The 22,765-nt window shown below is 43.7% G+C and overlaps 1 protein-coding gene across 3 annotated transcripts in view; it reads right to left on the bottom strand.

The window, feature by feature from the left end:
* LOC137561086 (zinc metalloproteinase-disintegrin-like VAP1) overlaps positions 1–22,765 on the bottom strand; it is a 128,121-nt gene that overhangs the window by 29,536 nt on the left and 75,820 nt on the right. For all 3 annotated transcript variants that reach the window (XM_068272328.1, XM_068272330.1, XM_068272329.1), the window contains 3 exons: positions 16,946–17,076; positions 11,525–11,702; positions 1,055–1,144 (listed from right to left, as the gene is read on the bottom strand). In XM_068272328.1, the coding sequence (XP_068128429.1) occupies positions 1,055–1,144; positions 11,525–11,702; positions 16,946–17,076 (399 nt within the window). The remainder of the gene's footprint in view (positions 1–1,054; positions 1,145–11,524; positions 11,703–16,945; positions 17,077–22,765) is intronic.

Genomic DNA, 22,765 nt, shown 5'->3' with positions numbered 1-22,765 from the left:
GTTTCCCGGGACCTCATGCTGCCTGGGACAGCGGACCCCGAAGGTGGGACGCGTCCCGGTCGATCCGGGACGTCTGGTCACTCTAATTGAGGTCCACAGTGATCAGAGCAATCTCTCATCTCTCACTGTTCCCCTAGTACCAGATTCTGCTGATGACGCGATAAGCAGAAGTCAGCACTAGGGGAGCAGTAAGAGATAGGAGGGATCTGTGATTGCTACAGACTCTGATGGATTATTTGGATGAGACATGCTGCTGCTGCTTTCATTTCTTTAGGGGGAGCGGAGGACGACACGGAGAAGTGGAGGAGACATGGGTGACAGAGAGGGACACATGGGAGACACAGGAGGACACATGGGGGACAGAAGGGAACACAGGAGGACACATGGGGACAGAAGGGAACACAGGAGGACACATTTGGTACAAGGGGGCACAATTATTGGGGAAAAACATCTACAAGACACCGCTAAACCTAGGTGGGTCATATATGCCGAAACATACCTTGTCTTGGCCCAAAGTGATATCTATTTTAGCATTATCCACTTTCATTAAGTAAGTGGCACAGCATGGCAATGGTATAGCAAATCAGTTGCAAATTAACATCAGCACGGGTGCCATGTCCTATTTGGAAATGGAAGCAGCACTCCAGTAGAAACCCAGTCTTGGGGCCCGTTCTCACTAAGGCGATTAGTGGGTGATTCCCGCTAATCCCCGAAGCGCTAGTGCAATTATAACTGCCGTAATTGCCGCTGATCGCAGGCTTTCTGCAATTAACGGCTATTGCGAACCATGCTGCATGCAGCATTTTGCCGCAATTTTCGAGTGATCGCAATACAGTGCTTAAATAAGCGCTGATCGCGATCGCTGGGAAACGCGGGAGTGTACAGTGATTTTACCACGCCAATTACGGTAAAAATCACCCGCACAAAACTGCTACTTTCAGATGTGAATGAGTCCTAAGTGATTTCCCATACTTTAAGGCCAAGCAGGTTGTCTTAGGGGACGACATACAAATGGGGACATGAATTTTAAAATTCAGGAAAGAGAAACACTTACGTTACAATTCCGGCAGCAGGGTCCTTCACTGCACTCAAATCCTTGCCTTAACCTGCAGGTGTATGGATCACAGCACTTGTCTGTACATTCCTGAAGAACAAAAGCATACGGAATGTGAGGAAGGATAAGGCATGAACAGAATACTTCTCAGACATCCCTTTCTGGCATCCTAGTAGCAGATTAACTCTTTTCGGATCGCAAGGCTGTGGCCCCTAATGGACCAAAACTTATATTTCATGTTGCTGTTCAGTGATCACTGTCATTGGCTCACAGTGATCACCTGGTAAGGAGCCAATGAACTGATAGGAGGATACTTGGCTGTCACATGACAAAGTCAAATCATGTCATGACATGTCAAATCTGTGGCTGTGGCAATTGGAGAGCCACAGACCAGAATCTATGCCACAGCCAGCAGAGATAGAGAGCCGCACATGAGCAGATTCCCACTTCTGTGGTCCCGAGTTGGTTAATGTACCATTAATAACAGTACTTAGTAATCATGTCACTGATTGTTCCCAGAGGACCGCACACTGGGGGCAACCATTTAACTCATCAGTGTGTGTAGGAGGAAACCGGAGTGCACGGGAAACAATCCACACTTACACAGGGCATGCAAAACCCAGCCTGGGTATTGAACCTGGAACACTGTGCCTCCATATGATGTCCAAATGTACTGCACTCTACACTCACCTAAGGATTATTAGGAACACCTGTTCAATTTTCTCATTAATGCAATTATCTAATCAATCAATCACATGGCAGTTGCTTCAATGAATTTAGGGATGTGGTCCTGGTCAAGACAATCTCCTGAACTCCAAACTGAATGTCAGAATGGGAAAGAAGGGTGGTTTAAGCAATTTTGAGCGTGGCATGGTTGTTGGTGCCAGACGGGCCGGTCTAAGTATTTCACAATCTGCTCAGTTACTGGGATTTTCACGCACAACCATTTCTAGAGTTTACAAAGAATGGTGTGAAAGGGGAGAAAACATCCAGTATGCGGCAGTCCTGTGGGCGAAAATGCCTTGTTGATGCTAGAGGTCAGAGGAGAATGGGCCGACTGATTCAAGCTGATATAAGAGCAGCATTAACTGAAATAACCACTCGTTACAACCGAGGTATGCAGCAAAGCATTTGTGAAGCCACAACATGCACAACTTTGAGGCGGATGGGCTTCAACAGCAGAAGACCCCACCGGGTACCACTCAACTCCACTACAAATAGGAAAAAGAGGCTACAATTTGCACCAGCTCGCCAAAATTGGACAGTTGACGACTGGAAAAATGTTGCGCAAAAGGTGGATCAGCGCATCACCAGGCCGCCTCTGAATGGACTTAGCTGTTTTTAAGTAGCGCTGTTCATTTCCTTGCCATGTACTAATTTAATTGATTTTTGGTCAGCTGCTCCCACTTAACAGCCTTGCTTTTGGTGTATATGCAGAGCTTCTGTTTGGGTTCAGGGTGCGTTTGCAGTTTCTGGGGGGGCTCAGCTCACCTCTGATTGGAGGCCATTCGGAGGCGGCCTGGTGATGCGCTGATCCACCTTTTGCGCAATTTTCAGTTTTACTTGGTGGCGCACCCAGGCTATGCATATGCATAGGTTAGGATTTAGTTAGTGTTAGGTCCCCTCCCATCAAGGATGACTTCTCCGCAGTGGGAGGGATGAGTACTTAACAAGTTGCATGCAAGCTGTTACAGGAAACCAACATCCTTCAGTGGTAGACAGGTCATGCGTATGCTAGGTGTGTATTTTATCCCACAAGTGGGGCTTGCACTCTCTTGCAGGTAGGCACTTATCTGTTTTTAACCTCCTTGGCGGTAACCCCGAACGTAGTTCGGGGTAAGCCGCCGGAGGGTGCCGCTCAGGCCCTGCTGGGCCGATTTGTTTAAATTTTTTTTTGCTGGACGCAGCTAGCACTTTGCTAGCTGCGCCAGCACACTGATCGCCGCCGCCCCGCGCACGATCGCCGCTATCCGTCGAGCCGCACGCCCCCCCCCCCCAGACCCCGTGCGCTGCCTGGCCAATCAGTGCCAGGCAGCGCCGAGGGGTGGCCCGGGACTCCCAATGACGTCCCGACGTCAGTGACATCATCCCGCCCCGTCGCCATGGCGACGGGGGAAGCCCTCCAGGAAATCCCGTTCTTTGAACGGGATTTCCTGATCGGAGATCGCCGAAGGCGATCGAAGAGGGCGGGGGGATGCCGCTGAGCAGCGGCTGTCATGTAGCGAGCCCTGGGCTCGCTACATGATATAGGAATAAAAAAAATTTAAAAAAAACCTGCTGCGCTCCCTCCTGGCAGATTTTTTTATACCGCCAGGAGGGTTAAGTAGCGCTGTTCATTTCCTTGCCATGGACTGGAAAAATGTTGCCTAGTCTGATGAGTCGCGATAGAGTCAGATTTTGGCGTAAACAGAATGAGAACATGGATCCATCATGCCTTGTTTCCACTGTGCAGGCTGGTGGTGTAATGGTGTGGGGGATGTTTTCTTGGCACTTAGGCCCCTTAGTGCGAATTGGGCATCGTTTAAATGTTACGGGCTACCTGAGCATTGTTTCTGACCATGTCCATCCCTTCATGACCACCATGTACCCATCCTCTAGTGTTGGGCGATGTTCGGGTGTTCGCGCCGAACTCCGAACATAATGGAAGTCAATGGGGACCCGAACTTTCGTGCTTTGTAAAGCTTCCTTACATGCTACATACCCCAAATTTGCAGGGTATGTGCACCTTGGGAGTGGGTACAAGAGGAAAAAAAATATTTGAAAAAGAGCTTATAGTTTTTGAGAAAATTGATTGTAAAGTTTCAAAGGAAAAACTGTCTTTTAAATGTGGAAAATGTCATGTTTCTTTGCACAGGTAACATGCTTTTTGTCGCCATGCAGTCATAAATGTAATACAGAGAAGAGGTTCCAGGAAAAGGGACCGGTAACGCTAACCCAGCACCAGCACACGTGATGGAACAGGAGGAGGAGGCGCAGGAGGAGAAGGCCACGCTTTTTGAGACACAACAACCCAGGCCTTGCATGAGGACAAGAAGCGTGCGGATAGCATGCTTTTTACCACCATGCAGTCATAAATGTAATAAAGATAAGAGTTTCAATAAACAGGGACCGGGCGGCAACGCTAACCCAGCAGCAGCAGACGTGATGGAACAGGAGGAGGCGCAGGAGGAGAAGGCCACGCTTTCAGGCGCAACTCAGACCTTGCATGAGGACAAAAAAATGCGTGCGCAAAGCAATGCAATGAGTAGTTTTCAGGACACAATGGGCTATTCGAAAGGAGCTATTCCCACCCCCACAATCTTCTACCTGTGAAAGGTCAATGAAACAGCCACAAATGTTGTGCCCGGATTCACAACCTTTTTCTGTGGAAAATGCACCTCGCACTGAAATGCAAGGCGAGGCCGAGGATGAACATGACGTCAACAACTCAACATGACGCAAAATGGGGGCGGAACAGAAAGCTGCTTTCAATGTTTTGAAGGCCTTAATTGCCTCCGGTGGCCAGTTAGATGCATCATTCATCACACCCAAATCCCAGAGCAATGTGTGCAGGAATTTGAATCGCAGGAGGTGTACCGAGATCATCTGGACAAGTGACCAAGTGACCAAGTGACAAGTGACCAAGTGACAAGTGACAAAGTGAAAAGTGACAAAGTGACTGACAAAATGACAAAGTGACAAAATGACAAAGTGACAAGTGACCAAGTGACAAGGTGACAAAGTGACAAAGTGACTGACAAAGTGACAAAATGACAAAATGACAAAGTGACAAAGTGACAAGTGACAAAGTGACAAGTGACAAGTGACAAAGTGACAAAGTGACAAAATGACAAAGTGACAAAGTGACCAGTGACAAAGTGACAAGTGAGAGGTTGTTCTGGGGAGCTCTACTCCACTGCACACAGTCACATATGAGGAGAGGTCTCGTCGGGACTGCTGATCCTCCTCAGCTTGCTCAAAGCCTTGAGGGTTCCTGAAGATCCTCTGCTTGGAGTTCGCCGGGGTTCAGCTTGGTGTCGGGGTCGGCGGCGTCCTCCTCACTCCAACGTGGCAGATCTTCTGTTGAAGGAAAAAAAAAACATTTTTTAAAGTCCAGTACCGCTACTGAAGGACTCACCAAGAGATGCAGGAGCGCTTCAATCTAGCGCACCATCGCTCGCTGGGTGATGTCCCTCCCTACGCGCTGGAATTCTACGCTGCACATGCTAGCATGCTTTTGCGCAGTGCCGAGGCGCATTCCAGCAGCTAGCTACCAATCTTCTGTGGATCTGATTGGGCCACCATGTTGGATCTCTGCCAAGTCCTCCAAAATTTTGAGCAATCCACGTTGCTTGTGACTGAGCAGTGACAACTCTACAGTCAGCATTACAATACCACTGCTGTGTTTACTGAAGAAATCAATGTTGAAGATGGAAACCGCTGGCATTATGCAAGTGGGGGAATCTGAAGATGAAAACGATCAGCGTGATGATACCAACATCAGGCAACCTGCCTCAGGAAACGCTGGTCCCAGCTATGACAAAGAACAGGACGAGGAACAGCTGGAGTTGGAGCAGGAATTGGTGCACGTTGGACTTCCACAATTTAGCGGGAATGGACAGCAGAAGAGGAAGAAAGTGATGCTGGTGACGAATATGGTGCATCACAACAATCACAACGCTCACAAGAACATGAAGACAGAGGAGTCTGGCAGAATTCTCTGGCACACATGGCTCAATTCATGCTAGACTGCATTGAACGTGGCCCGCGCATTATTCACTATTCATTATTATTCATTATTCTGGACAACACCAATTACTGGGTTTATACCCAGTTTATACAAACACAATGTTAAAAAACTGATTGAAGAAAGTGTCAGACAGGTCAAAAATGGAACAATTCCAGCAGGCCCTTGAGGATGGAGACTTTAGAGAGGAGATTGACATCCTCCTCCTTCTCTAGCCAGTTGTACGCCGACAGACTGACTTCAGCAAACCCAGGAGGACCAGGAGGGCAGCAAAGAACACAAGCTGCTGCTAGTGCCCAAAAGGGAATGGTATTGGCACTGTCCTTGGAGTGGGAACATTTTCTGACACCCATGCAGCAGCCCACAGAACAGCAATCGGGCAGTTCCACGTCCTCCAACACCAATCGCCTGGAGGAGATGGTCAAGGACTACATGTCAGATGGCGTAGCTGTGTTGAACAATCCATCTGCAGACAGACGGTGAGTGTGACAGCACAGAAGGACCATGGCAACTCACTCATAGTACCACAGTTTGATAGTGCTGCCCAAAAAATTATATGGATCCGTGGACCCGGGCAGTACTGGGAAGTGGGAACGCAGATTTTAGTACCTAAACACACGATACAACATGTTTTCCGGGGTCGGACTCTGAGGCACATACAGATGGTCCCGATCATCATCCTCATCATACAACTCTTCTCCTGAGTCTGACCCACCCACCACCTCTGCCACCCCAACATCCCCAGACACAGACCCCTCATCGTCCTCAACATTAACTTGGGATGCTGGCCTGAGCCCGACCTCCTCCTCCACATCAGGCCCCATCATCTCCTCAATGGCAGCCCTCAATAATCGCTCTGGCGCCGGACCGATGGACACAACGTTCTCCTCCGGGGAGGGCTGCTGCTGACCACTGGCTGCTGGGGTGGATGTTATAGCTTGCGTGGGGCGTTGGCTGTTGCTGTTGTTGGGAGTGCTGCTCACAGCGGAGGTCTCTGAGGAACTCATGGTGAGCTCATATAGTGGTTGACGTTGAGTGGAGTATTACTGATCCCAGCAATATACACACTGACTGGCAGAGTACGCAATGCTATATAGTGGTTGACGGTGAGTGAAGTACTACAGATCCCAGCAATATACACAGTGACTGGCAGTACAATGGTATGGGTGGGTGAGCAGAGTACTACAGATCCCAGCAATGCTATATAGTAATGGGGTGACTGAGTGAGCTGCAGTGCACTACTGTTCCCAGCAGACACAGAGTGGCAGTAAACACAATGCTATATAGTGTGGCTGAGCGAGGTACACAGAGTGGCAGTAAACAGAATGCTATATAGTGTGGCTGAGCGAGCGGTGTACTACTATTCCCAGCAGACACAGAGTGGCAGTAAACAGAATGCTATATAGTGTGGCTGAGCGAGGTACACAGAGTGGCAGTAAACAGAATGCTATATAGTGTGGCTGAGCGAGCGGTGTACTACTATTCCCAGCAGACACAGAGTGGCAGTAAACAGAATGCTATATAGTGTGGCTGAGCGAGGTACACAGAGTGGCAGTAAACACAATGCTATATAGTGAGGCTGAGCGAGCGGTGTACTACTATTCCCAGCAGACACAGAGTGGCAGTAAACAGAATGCTATATAGTGTGGCTGAGCGAGGTACACAGAGTGGCAGTAAACACAATGCTATATAGTGTGGCTGAGCGAGCGGTGTACTACTATTCCCAGCAGCGACACAATGACTGGGGGGACCCTGGCTAGCGTGGCTGGAGCGTGAACTACCCTGCCTGCCTACCCAAAGCTAAACCCACAGACAAATGGCGGAGATATGACGTTGCTTCGGGTATTTATTTACCCGAACCACGTGACAGTTCGGCCAATCAGAGCGCGTTTGGGTCTGAACCACGTGACCCGTTCGGCCAATCACAGCGCTAGCCGAACGTTCGGGAAACGTTCGGCCATGCGCTCTTAGTTCGGCCATGTGGCCGAACGGTTTGGCTGAACACCATCAGGTGTTCGGCCGAACTCGAACATCACCCAAACAGGGTGATGTTCTGCAGAACCCGAACAGTGGCGAACACTGTTCGCCCAACACTACCATCCTCTGATGGTTACTTCCAGCAGGATAATGCACCATGTCACAAAGCTCGAATCCTTTCAAATTGGTTTCTTGAACATGACAATGAGATCACTGTACTAAAATGGCCCCCACTGTCACCAGATCGCAACCCAATAGAGCATCTTTGGGATGTGATGGAACGGGAGCTTCGTGCCCTGGATGTGCATCCCACAAATCTCCATCAACTGCAAGATGCTATCCTATCAATATGGGCCAACATTTCTAAAGAATGCTTTCAGCACCTTGTTGAATCAATGCCACGTAGAATTAAGGCGGTTCTGAAGGCAAAAGAGGGTCAAACACCATAGTAGTATGGTGTTCCTAATAACCCTTTAGACGAGTGTATTTTTTTGAGATTATGTTCAGTAGTCAGGATAAAGAAGATATTAATATACTGAAATCTTAATCTTTGAGTCTATTAAAGAGTAACTGTCGGGCATAAAATAAAAAATCATTTTTTTATCTGGTAAACAAATAATAAGGATGCTAACCAGACAATCCAAAAGTTAAAAATCACTCTTATTTTTCTTCTCCATAAAACATCATTCCCCAGTTTCCCTGGCTCTTATTTGGTACATCTGCCGCACAAAGGAAGTTGCAGGGCATGCTGTGTTTTTTTTTCTCTTCTTTACCTTCCCCTCAGACTTAACTAATGCAGCCTGATTGGCTGAAGCCGCTTTCCCTCCTTTTTTCCCCTTCCACTCCTTTGTTCCTTTCTGATTGGCCAATATTTCTCAATGCACTTTCTACTGTAGAGCTGGGTGGGAGTGTCTGAAGACTGGGAGGGGGGCGGGCAATGATAAACAAACAGAGTAAGGGAGTAAATGATGTCGGGATTGGCTTCAAGATAGACACAGACAAAATGGAGAATCCTAAGAAGGATTTTTTTTACTATAGAAAACTATAGAAAACAATCACTAAAATCAAAATGTGGACAGTGCAATACATGTTATGTAAGTATAGCAAGTATTTATCTACCTATATATGTGTTTTTTTCTGAGATAGTATGGCTGACAGCTCCACTTTAAAGTTAGCCAATAAATAAACCTTGATCTCTCTGGCACCCTTGCTCTTCCCATTCTGCTAATTGCTAGATTAACCCATTATCAGCATCAATAGCATTATCTTATTTAAGTGCACTGCTTTTGACATTAGTTGGCAGAACTCACTGTGCTGTAAATTCTTTGGAATGCTTTGATCTCTCTCTGCAGAGGAGAGGATGTAGAAACTGAAAGCAGAAGTCCTCTGTTATTGTCTTACACTGCCCCCTAGTGATAAGTGGTCATAAATACACTTTGCAACAGTACTAATTATAAGCAGGAAAATTTAACAAATAAGAAATAAAAAATATGCTAAAATAAATTGGCTTGGAGCACTTGCAAGCCTCCCAAATAACTTGCCTGGTAAAGGGTTAATTCAATGAGATGGCAATAATCCATACAAGTGTGATGCTCACTGTAAGCTGATCGAAAATAAGCCAGTCAAACGCACGTCCTGGTGATTTTCATTACCAAATTCTGAGCTGCTTTAAATTTGCATTGAAGTCAGAATTATTAGCATATCTTTGACCCTATCCTCTAAGGCGCTAGTAGCAACTGACTCAACTGAATCCAATGCCAAAAGGTATGCCAAAACCTGCAGCATCTGCCAGTGGCTTCTGGGAAGGATAATACAGTATATTTACACTGGTACTTCCCCATCTGCGCTATTATTGGAGCTGGGAAATTTGGGGTGACTGTGGCCGAGGCGGTGGGAAAGTCTGTGTGCCACCGTAGGTGCCTATACAAATTATGGCTGTAAGGGGAAATTTGGGCACCCCCGATAAAATAACCTGCATGATTTTGAGCAATTATAGACCTCATTCATTTGTCGATAGTAATAACGAACAATAATTGCAAGAATTTAAGGGCTTGATCAACATACCATAAAGACCATAAAAAACAATATTGATCAAAATATGGCTGACTTTACTTTCTCAGTGAAATCCCCTATACACCGCAGAAGGCAGAGTATGACACCTTGCAGTGTATATACTGATAGTGACCTCATATGACATCTTGCAGTGTGCATACTGACAGTGACCTCATTTGACATCTTGCAGTGTATATACAGATAGTGACCTCATATGACATCTTGCAGTGTATATACTGACAGTGACCTCATATAACATCTTGCAGTGTATATACTGATTGATAGTAACCTCATATGACATCTTGCAGTGTATATACTGACAGTGACCTCATATGATATCTTGCAGTGTATATACTGATAGTGACCTCATATGACATCTTGCAGTGTACATCCTGACAGTGACCTCATATGACATCTTGCAGTGTACATACTGACAGTGACCTCATATGACATCTTGCAGTGTACATACTGACAGTGACCTCATATGACATCTTGCATTGTATATACTGACAGTGACCTCATATGACATCTTGCAGTGTACATACTGACAGTGACCTCATATGACATCTTGCAGTGTACATACTGACAGTGACCTCATATGACATCTTGCAGTGTATATACAGATAGTGACCTCATATGACATCTTGCAGTGTACATACTGACAGTGACCTCATATAACATCTTGCAGTGTATATACTGATAGTAACCTCATATGACATCTTGCAGTGTATATACAGATAGTGACCTCATATGACATCTTGCAGTGTATATACTGACAGTGACCTCATATGACATTTTGCAGTGTATATACTGACAGTGACCTCATATAACATCTTGCAGTGTATATACTGATAGTAACCTCATATGACATCTTGCAGTGTATATACTGACAGTGACCTCATATGACATCTTGCAGTGTATATACAGATAGTGACCTCATATGACATCTTGCAGTGTATATACAGATAGTGACCTCATATGACATCTTGCAGTGTATATACTGACAGTGACCTCATATGACATCTTGCAGTGTATATACTGATAGTAACCTCATATGACATCTTGCAGTGTATATACAGATAGTGACCTCATATGACATCTTGCAGTGTACATACTGACAGTGACCTCATATAACATCTTGCAGTGTATATACTGATAGTAACCTCATATGACATCTTGCAGTGTATATACAGATAGTGACCTCATATGACATCTTGCAGTGTATATACGGACAGTGACCTCATATAACATCTTGCAGTGTATATACAGATAGTGACCTCATATGACATCTTGCAGTGTATATACTGACAGTGACCTCATATAACATCTTGCAGTGTATATACTGATAGTAACCTCATATGACATCTTGCAGTGTATATACAGATAGTGACCTCATATGACATCTTGCAGTGTACATACTGACAGTGACCTCATATGACATCTTGCGGTGTACATACTGACAGTGACCTCATATAACATCTTGCAGTGTATATACTGATAGTAACCTCATATGACATCTTGCAGTGTATATACAGATAGTGACCTCATATGACATCTTGCAGTGTACATAATGACAGTGACCTCATATAACATCTTGCAGTGTATATACTGACAGTAACCTCATATGACATCTTGCAGTGTATATACTGACAGTGACCTCATATGACATCTTGCGGTGTATATACTGACAGTGACCTCAGTCTATTGCTTGTTACCTGTGGCTCTCCGCAGTCACACTGCTCTCCACTCTCAGTGAACCTGTTACCACACACAGCAGGAGACAAGATCTGGGAAGAGGCTGGTATGCTCAGAAGGCAGTCTGGATATCTATTATAGATAAAGTTCTTTAGATCATTCTTGCTGCAGTCTGTGAACTTGAGGGCAAAGGGAAAGCTGGCATTGGAATAAAGCAGAGACAGGGAATGAGATACAGTATAAGTACAAGTGGTGCATTAAACAAGCTGGTTTTTCTTCTTTTTTTTTGTACTGTAGATTAATCATGGTAAACATTCAATCCGATTCGTACCTCTAAACTTTTTGAGATAAGAAAGAGGGACACTTTGAGACACGACCTGGCCACACCCCTAATCACACCCAGCCACACCCCTAGTTGCACATATCACAAAAAAATCATATGCAAAAGACATCATTTTAGAATGATTATAATGATTATTATTAAATATTATAATGCAAACCACGTTTGTTCTTTCTATCATCATTAGTTTTCCTTCATATTAACATTTGGAAATGGAAATAAAGAATATATCAATTTAATGGAAATAAAGTTTAGAGTCAATTAAACACATTTTTCAGGAGAAAGAAATGCAACTATGTTCATACATCTGTATATTCATTTGGAAAGAGGGACAAATGAGGGACAAAGGGATTTGGTTCCCAAAGAGGGACCGTCCCTCCAAAAAAGGGAAAGTTGGGCAAGACAGGTAAAATGTGAATAATTTGGGTGCTGGCAAAAGCTGGCAGCCGAATTGCATCTTACCCTCATTGTACGGTGCCTTAGAGGGGTAATATTAATTAACACCGCTAGGAAATTTTACAGCAGGGTGAGCCTGTGGCCTAACAAGGATGAAGACAAAGAGCACGGACCTATGGAGCAGGGCACAGCCCTGGCTATAGACTGTACCCTACTTCACTTTACAACATTGTTTCCCAAAGTTTGTTCAATGGAGCACCAATTTAACCACTTTATCCACCACTACAGTATATCTACGTCCTCTGTGACTTCATCTAAGCCACGAGTCAGTAGATATACATCTTGTAGCAGAAGCAGTGCTGTGCAGGATTGGGCTTGCTCCTGTGCACATTTCTGCATCTGATGCAGCACTAATTGGTCAACGGAAATATATGTTCCCTGAGCTAATGAGATTCATTTTTACCATTAAAATATGTTTTCAGTTCATAGTGAATAATACACTCTGTAGCATTATTTCAGAATCAAATATCTTCACCATAAATTGTGATAGGAACATAATCTAAGTTTTGTGATAAACGGTAAGAATAGCGAAACAAAATTTGTGTTTTTTATCTACAGTAGCACTTTTTATTTTTAAGGTGGAATTGGTAAAACTGAGAGATAATGTGTTTTTTCAATTTTTTCCTTGTTTTCCCATTAAAATTCATAGGAAACAAAATTGTTTGAGGGAACAAATGGCATACAATGAAAGCCTTGTTTGTCTTGAAAAAAATAAAAAAAAAAAAAAAATAAATATATATATATATATATATATATATATATATATATATATATATATATATATATATTTCATTTACTGCGTCATAAGTAGGGATAAAGTTATTGCTGATTAAATAAGGACATAGCTAAACCGTCAAAACTGCTCTGGTCCATAAGTGGGAAACAAGATTTGGATGCAAAGTGGTTAATAGATGCTGCTGTGTTCAAGAGCCATGTGTACCATAAAAAAATACTACCGTATATACCCGCGTAAAAGCCAAGGTACCCACTTTTCTCTCAGAAACCAAGAAAAAGTGATTGACTTGTGTATAAGCCTCCTTCCCAGTATAGCCCCCTCCACTGTTGCCAGATGTGCCCCCAGTACAAGACATCCTCTCTCCCCATAGCCAGATGTACCCCAAGGATGATACAGCTGTGTCTCAAGATGCCACTAGATGGCGTCATAGATATGAGTCACAGTGATTGCTACAGAGGAAGAATCCCCGATCATTGCACCCCTGACACATTGCTGGCCCGCTCTGATCCACAAGCCCGGGGACACAGGTAGTCTTGACCAGCGCACTCTGCACAACATGTTGCCAGGGGATGGGAGGCACGGACACAGCAGGAGGTCAGCTGGCAAGAATAGGATCACTACTAGTGCAAGATCCTTACACTCCTCTGCTAGTAAAAAACCTGCTTCACCATCCGTTCTTCTCCAGTGTCTCGCATATAAACCGAGGGGGTAACTTTTCAGCACATTTTTGTGCTGAAAATTTAGTCTTTCACACAAGTATATAAGGTATTTCTGATGTGATGTATTTACAACAAAACGGTCATCAAAATGTTCATTATGATCCAAATAAATCCACACAAGCAGATTTGGCATGTTCCCTGATCCAAATTTCAGAATGACTCTTTTAGTTTGATCCGATTGTTCATCATTTCCCCCTCTGTTGGTGGGCTTGAGTGATTGATTGCGACAATCATATTAGATGGTCGATCATTCGGAAAATTGGATTATGTACTTTCAGAGACATCATCTTGTCTCCCGTTTAGTTCAGCAGATCTTACCACTAATTTATTTGAAAATATTTGTTAAAAAAAAATAATAATTGTACATTACAAAAGGGATCCAGAGACACCAATGAAGCAGTGGCATCAATAGCGGGGTACGGTTGGTGCGGACCGCACCAGGTGAAACAAAACTCCAGGCTAAGGGGGAATGGAGTAGGGCTATGTAAATATAGACCAGGCTAGTGTCTGATATATATTTCTACCTCCTCCTCTCCTCACTTTTGGCTGCTCCGTGTTGAGCTGATAATGGAGTTCAGGGGCCATGTGGTGATCACCCTATTATCCCCTATTTACCCCTTAGTGAAGGTTAGGGATGGTCGGAAATGCTAATTTCCGATTCCGCGGTAATTCCGCATTCTGCCATTGCCAAATACCGATTCCGCTTTCCGCTACCAATTTCCGACGGAAATCGCGGTAATTCCGCCCGACTTTAACATCGATTTTCTTTTTTTTGCATCTTGTTCAGAAGATTCTGTTTAATAAACCCTGAAAATTTGGTGTTTCTAGGACGTACGGGGGCATTGCTATTAACCGTTAAAGTCGGCGGATTTTTACTGTAATGTAAATGCAGAAAATAGGCAGAAGCAGATTTTCTGCATTTTACATTACAGTAAAAATCTGCCGACTTTAGCGGTTAATAGCAAAGCCCCCGTAAGTCCTAGAAACACCAAATTTTCAGGGGTTATTAAACTGAATCTTGTAAACAAGATGCAAAAAAAAGTTTTCAAAAAGACCTTATAGTTTTTGAGAAAATCAATGTTAAAGACGGGCAGAATTTCCACGATTTCCGGTGGAAATTTCCGCGATTTCCGGCGGAAATCCGCCTAACGCACTTGCATTACCGATTTCCGCATTCCGATGCGGAAATGCAATTTCCGATTGGAATTTCGGAAATTGCATTTCCGTGGAATCCGAATGAGCATCCCTAGTGAAGGTGTCCCATCCAACTCCCCATCCCAGCATGGTACCCCTCACTCTCAAAAGCAAACAGGGACAGACTCCCCACCAACATAACAATCATTAGTCTCTTTCCCCACCTCCCACCCCACCATAGCAGTTTTATTCCATATAACCTCTTCCAACCAACAGTAACAAGTGTGATAAGTGCGGTACCCTTCCCTTTTCCCCCACAGCAAGCAGCAGCAACTCCCCCCCCCCACCACCACCACAACCACCACTACCAAAGTGTGGCCAGTATAACAATCCCTAACTCTAACTCTTTGTTTCGCCAAGTACAAAGGAGTTGTACCCGGAATTGGTTTTGGCTCATACAGGTTCTGGAAGGACAGGGGAGGAGGGGGGTTGGATAGTGAGAGTAAGAGGGAAAATTTCCGAAAGCCAAAAGCCGAGGCTGCCACACTACGGTGCCACCAGTTTCACTTTTCTTTGCTGTTGTTGAAAACAACAATACATGTCATGGCTAAAATTAAAATTGGGAACAAAAAAGGAAAAAACAAAAGAGAAGTCCAAAAGTATGGAACTGCATAACAAGCAGTATACAATGCCAAAGAGCGGAAGACATTTACTTCATATGAGGATGTCTACTGAGATACTTTGCCAGTTTCATATCCACAATACACAAGTTAAGAGAAGTTCTTGTGGGTACAGAATGTAGACTCCTCCTAATCACAAATCGTGTCAGGCATTATTTTGTGAATGTACTGGGTTACCTTTGCCATACATCCCTGCCCAGGGGCGTAACAATAGACCCTGCAAGGAATGCAGCTGCAGGAGGGCCTAGAAGCCACAGGGGGCCCCATCCTGACAGACTGAACTAAGAGCAAGGAGAGAAAAAATCTTTCTGATCTTTGTAATGACTGCATCTGCTCAGCCACTGATAAGAAATCATACAAAGATTTGTAGACAGTCCCTATTCGGTGTGCAGCAGGATCTTGTGTACAAGCCTGTTCTACCTTCAGCCTTTCTACCCCTCCCCAAGTGCTGTATCCTGTAGTGATGCTTGAGGAGTCTAGGCGTGGAGAGAAGGCGGGAGGGGGCCCCATCTAAAGTTTCGCAGGTGGGCCCTGTGATTTCTAGTTACGCCCCTGTCCCTGCCAACTTCTGATAAGCCCACCCTTTTCTCTGATTTACCCCCACTGTTCACACATGGGAAATAGCATAAACTCATTGGGGAGAAATGACATTTCATGCCACTATTCTTGGAATCTTTTAGTGAGGGCTAAAGGAAGTTTAAAGGGAGTGTGGCCAAAAGTGGGCATGGGCAGTCATAAAGTGTTAGTGCCCCTATTAGCATTCCATTTTTTTAGTGTTCCCCACTTATAGGCTTTCTTTACTCTGCTCCCATTGGTCCCCCTATTTTTACTGCATTGCCGTTTATATCGATGTAACTTCTCTGCATATCAGTTTATATCGATTACCTCTTCTCTGCATATCGAGGCAGACAGGGTAAGTATAACTTACCTTGGAGGCTCTCTCTAACACAAGGCACTATGCCCCCTGCTTGTGCTGCCATCTGTCACTCTTCCTGACCCCGATAGTAAAGTGAAGTGGCCATGACATGACCATCAACAGACAAGACAGAACATTTATATTGCGCTTTTCTCCTGGTGGACTCGAAGCATTTCAGGACTGCAGCCACTTAGGAGGATTCAAACCCGTGTAAAAGGCCCAAACCTCAGGAGATTGGTTGCAGGTAGAGGACATAGTTTATAACAGTAGAAAAAGAAGCAAATGTTCTCTGCTTGCCTACTCTGCACTGGAGTCCAGGGAATAAAGAACAGAGACTGGCCTACACCGGAGATAAGCTAGCAATGAGAGCTAGAGTAAATGTTGGCCAGTATGCAGTAAGTTCTCAAGCATGTGCATGATCCAGACAACCACTAGGTGGTGGGTTCTGTGTATTCTATACCTGGCACTTGGAAACATGATGCAGGATATATCTCCACATGAACAGCTGGGGTTATCATGACCCATTCCCAGATTATGTCCCATCTCATGAGACACAATCACGCCCACACCAGCTGCAGACGTCACACAGTCCTGGGAAGAAGGAGACAAATGCAAAATCTAAGATTCTAGGACACAAATACATTTTCAAGTTATACTGTCATGATTTGCACAGTCATGGTATTTGAGATATTAAAACCATCATCACTCATTGGAAGTCAGGTTATAGCAGTCATTAAAAAATATCCATTTTTGGATGCTTTGTCAAACTTTATAAAGTACAGTTGTGTCTTTTTAAAAATAAACACAAAAAAAACCCTTTAATTACTGTATGTATCGAAAAACCAAGCCCATAATGCATCACTTCATAGCGGGTTGCCTTGCTTTGTAGGTGTAAAGCAAGGCAAATTATTCCTTAATGCCCTTGTAGGTCAACAATATGTCACACCTGCGCCCTCTTTATATAAAATGACATTTTGTATTAATGATGTAATGACCGACACCATTTTGTTAGACCTTTTGCATACTACTATTATACTTCATCTTGTATGCATCTGTTCATTTAGCTCGGAAGATCACTTGTTTGTAAGAAGCTAGCTTGGACCAGCTGCAGGTAGGGAACACGTACTCCCCCACAGGCTATTAACATTTAATGGATCAAGATAGTGATTGTTTTCATGTATGAGATCTTAATTGTCCGGATAGATATGTAACCTAATTCAGATAAGGACAGTCTAAAATGTATTCATCCTTAATTGTTCAAAAGTAGATAATTGACCTAGGGCAAGACATAAATCTGTCAACTTCGGGGAGGGAGAGAGAGATGGACAGGCTATGGTCCTGGTCCTATTCCAGCCATTATTTGGGGGTTCTGGTTAATATCAATAGATCTTCATGGGTTGCTATAGTCTTCTCTATGCTATGAAATGTATAAAGATCAGGCCATTGGTACTGATATCAGGTGTCAGGTGATGTTTGAGTAGGCGCTCTGACGTTGCTACCGATTGTATTGCTTTGCTTGAGGGCTCTATCTAATCATTGGGAGAAGAGAGTGGTATAGGATAGAAGCAAACTGCCACCCAAGCATACTGATACAACACAAGGTGATTTTTTTTTTTTCTATGATTGATTGATTTCTCATTGCGAGTCTTTGTCTTTTTGAATAACTTTGTATCTGTATTAATAAACTTATTTTTTTTCATTGTATCTGGTGTTTGGAGGAATTACGAAGTACCTGTGCAGTTGCTACCTGTTTAAAGAGGAACCGTAACCAAGGATTGAACTTCATCCCAATCAGTAGCTGATATCGCCTTTCCCATGATAAATCTTTACCTTTTCTCAAACGGATCATCAGGGGTTCTGTATGGCTGACAGTGTGGTGAAACCCCTCCCACAGTGTGATGTCAGCACCTAGGTACTGACATCACACTGTGGGAGCCTTGCTGCATTGTGGGAAATAACAGCTGTTTCCAGCTGCCTAGCAACCAGTATCTGCCTCTGTCCAAAAATATATCTATACAAAAAACAACCTTTAAAGGTGCCTATTAACAGAATAATTTTTCACTAAATGCAATCTTTCGATGAGATTTGAATGATCGTAACTAATCGGAAGGCACTTATCGATTGTTCACATTTACTGAACGATTCTTTCTTCCAACTCAATGATAAAATCCAACTTTCGGATCGATTTTATCCTATTTAGCAATCGACCAAAGAATCTTTTCTTATCAATTGCATTAATAAAGGGTACATTTTCTATACAATTAGATTGTAAAAATCGCATCGAAAGATTGCGTTTGGTGAAAAAATTGTACCGTTAATGTGCACCTTTAACCTATTGCATTGTTATGGGGTGTGGTTATAGATATTGGCAGTTGGTGTTGTCTGTTTTTTTTCTTGTCTGCCAGTAGTAAAGATGATTACATGCAGGTTGATTGTGCATCACTCAATATGAACAAATTACATGGCGAATATTTATCATTTCACGATCTCTCTTCTATTTTTTTACGTCTCACTTTGCAATGTATTGATTTATTTCCCCCCCCCCCCCTTTTTGCTGGAGCATAACTTTTTCTGTAGCAACACGGTCAAACAAGCAGTTTAATACAAACACTGAATGTTATGTACATTGTACAAGGATGTTGCTGTGTGCAGAGTAATAAAGGTGCCTGGAAAATAAGGACAAAGGGGATTGCTGCCAGTACTGATTGTAAAATATTGCTAATCTTTACTGATATTTTACTATGAGTTAACCTAACCCTATATTTACACATATTTACCCAGAACCCTTCCCCTACTGATATCTAACCCTCCCTCTACCTATGCCCAACCTTTACCCCCCCCCCCTCAGTTTTACCTAACCCTTAATCCCCCCGGTGGCGCCTAAACTTTAAATCCACCACCACCGCAAAGATGTAATTTGTGGCTTTGTGAGGAAATTTGGGCACATGGAGGCACCAAATAAAATAGCAGATAGCAGGTGCAGAGTCTTCCCGCTATGCATATTGCGGCTTTACATATGGGGTGCACCCACTATGCAAAGGTGCAATTTGCATAGCAGGAAGACCACTATTTTATTGTATGCATCTGTGTGGCCAAATTTCCTTCTTCCATATCCATAGGACTATAGAATGGAATCCCTGAGGAGTTGCCATAGCAACGAAAGATTGGGAGGAGTCGCGGCGTGACGTTACCGCGAAAGTCTGGTCGGACGCGACCGGCGGTATTCGCGTAGGAGCTGTTTTTATTCCTTCCAGTGAGCAGTGTTAGCACTGATAGCGGGAGTGACATCTGTGGACACCGGGCAGGCTTTTAGGTGGTCCCTGGGTGCTCTACCCACCCCAGCTTAGTGCATTACTTTGCTTTAAGTGATCCCTAATCGCTCATATTGAGTTGTCACTATCCCATGTTGGGAACACTTATTACTGGAACTTTTTACATTTTTGCTGATTATTTCTGCATGTATATACATACCTTTAAAAAAAAACGAATAAAGCCATAAGTAGACTTTTACGCGGTGGGGAGTCTCCATTATTATTATATACAGCTGGTGATGAACTTGAGTCCCTGAAGGACCGGACGGGAGGTGCCAGAGAGGCTGTGGGGTGGCCAATACCCCAAACACGGCATCGGGCCCTGAAGGCCGCACCATCCGGTGAGTCCCCACCTGACGGGGGGTGTTGTTTTACCCGTTGATTGTTTTATACTGGAAGAAACACAAGCACAAACAGAAGTGCAGCTATTGTGTTCTATTTATATCCATAGGACTGTTGGAAGAGTGAGAACAGTGAGTGTGTTTCTCATAGACAGAAGAGGTGTTTTTCTAAAACTGGAAGCATGGTAACTGTGGGCGTTTTTCTCATAAACAGAAAAGGTATCTTCCCAAGTGATCAGTTAAGATGCAAACCACGACTATCTGAGGTTTTCCTCTACTTACTGCTCAGAACATGAAAGCTTCCTCTTTTATAACGCTTCTAGCTGAAGACCCGCTGTTGCTCGGATATGTATGTGGTTGTTGTTGGGTCCAACTACTTTTTCTAACCCTAACACACAGCAACTCAATGACCAAGTTTGTGAGCTTTGGGGTCCTTGTCATCAATAATGTGAACGGAAGCAGTTTAAATGTTTCCATTGTAATCAAGCAAACAATTTGATTGGTAGTTTGTGAGTTTGTGGCTCTGAATTTGAACCCCCAGTCACCCAATGACCTATTATACCAGGTTTAAAGCCTCTGCCATTAACAGTGTAAGAATTACAGGAATGTAAATATTCCCCTTGAAAATCAATAAGTGAATTTTGATTGGCTGTTGTAGGCTCCACCCATTTCCCTGAATATTAATTCTAGCCACCCAGTGAGCAACTTTGCCAAGTTTGAGAACCCTGCTATTAGCAGTTCAAGAATGGCTGCAGTGTACATTTTCCCATTTGGTTGTTGTTGGCGGCTCTGCCCACTTTTCATAACCTTGGCACACAGTGACTTAATGACCATGTGTGCGAGCTTTGGGGGCCTTGGCATGAATAATAAGAGAATGGAGCAGTTTATCACTCAAATGATTGGCAGTTTGTGGCTCCATCCCATCTCTGAATTTGAACTCCCCAGTCACCCAATGACCTATTATACCAGGTTTAAGGCCTCTGCCATTAACAGTGTAAGAATGGCAGCAATTGAAATATTCCCCTTGAAAACCAATAGGTGAATTTTGATTGGCTATTGTAGGCTTGACCCACTTTCCTGAATATTAATTCCAGTCACCCAGTGACCAACTGTGCCAAGTTTAAAAACCCTGCCACTAACAGAATGGCAGAAATCAATCAAACAAATCTGATTGGCTGTTTGTGGCTCTGCCCCTTTGGTGAATTTTCACCCCAGTTACCCAATGACTGACTGTACCAGGTTTGAGGCCTCAGCCATTAACAGTGTATTAATGGCAGTAATTTAAATATTCCCCTTCAAAACCAAATTAAATTTTGATTGGCTGTTGTAGGCTCCACCCACTTTCCTGAATATTAATCCCAGTTACTCAGTGAGCAAGTGTGTTTACATTTTGCCATGTAAAATGGATGACTGTAATTAGATTGGCTGTTATGCTCTGCCCACTTTCTCTGGGTTTTTGAAGAAACTCCAACCAAGAATTTAACTTTATCCCAATCAGTAGCTGATACCCCCTTTTACATGAGAAATCTATTGCTTTTCACAAACAGACCATCAGGGGGCGCTGTATGACTGATATTGTTGTGAAACTCCTCCCACAAGAAGCTCTGAGGACCATGGTACTTTTGACAGTTTACCACAATGTAACAAGGTTCACAGACAGGAAATCGCTGTTTACAGCTGTCTCCAACAGCCAAAACAGCTAGCAGCAGCTACATAATCTGCCCACAGTAAAAATGTCACCATGTAATAAATGTCAGAATGTAAATCGGGGAGACTAAAGATTTTACAATGAGCAAACGCTGTCTAAATCATTTATACATAATTATTGTAAAAATGAAGCACTTTTTTTTATTACATTATTTTCCCTGGAATTCCTCTTTGATGTGCATAGTAAAATCTGCTTGGTTGTTTGTGGTTCCGCCCAGATGTGTGTGTGGGGGACAGACAATGTATACTCAGACTTGGCAGGCTGCATCTAGTAGCTCCTTACTTTCAGGGGAGTCAGAGTTCCTTCCCCAGCACACAGCAGCTCACTTAACATCCCACTGCTCTTTTATTAATCTTTTTCACTGGGGATGGTAAAGGAAGGCTAAATGCTTTAATAAACAATAAGCAAGGAGGAACTAAGAACTCCTCAGCAGCACAAATGAACTGTGCAGGTTCAGTTCTGTACGCACAGGGAAAGACTGGCTGGTGACCCCTCCTCCTATATGTGATAATGGGATAGGGGAGGAGCTGTTCAGTCTAACCAAACTGCATCTGACATTGGCACAGGGAAACCCAAAACCCAAACATTTTGTAAACGCAGAAAGCCAGGTAGCAAGCAATGAATTAATAATAAAAAAAAGGTTTATATACAATCTAGTACAACAAAAATGATCCAAACACACATCACAGAGTGTGTTGGGAAATACAAACTTTTTCCTGTGCGCTTTCTATGCATTTTGGTGCACTTGCAAAGTTCCATTGAATTGTACTAAATAATGGGACACAATCACAGTTGTACCAAAAATGCAACATGCAACAATTACATCACAATAGTGGTAATGGCAACACACCCTGAAATAAAACTCAAGCCATAGCAATTGCAGGAGATCAAAAGAAAAAAAAAAGCAGAAGGTATTGAGT

The sequence above is a fragment of the Hyperolius riggenbachi genome, chromosome 3 (genome assembly GCF_040937935.1).
Source record: "Hyperolius riggenbachi isolate aHypRig1 chromosome 3, aHypRig1.pri, whole genome shotgun sequence".
Taxonomy (NCBI): Eukaryota; Metazoa; Chordata; class Amphibia; order Anura; family Hyperoliidae; genus Hyperolius; species Hyperolius riggenbachi.
Note: the sequence above shows the minus strand (reverse complement) of the source record. Positions and strands in the feature narration are given on the sequence as shown.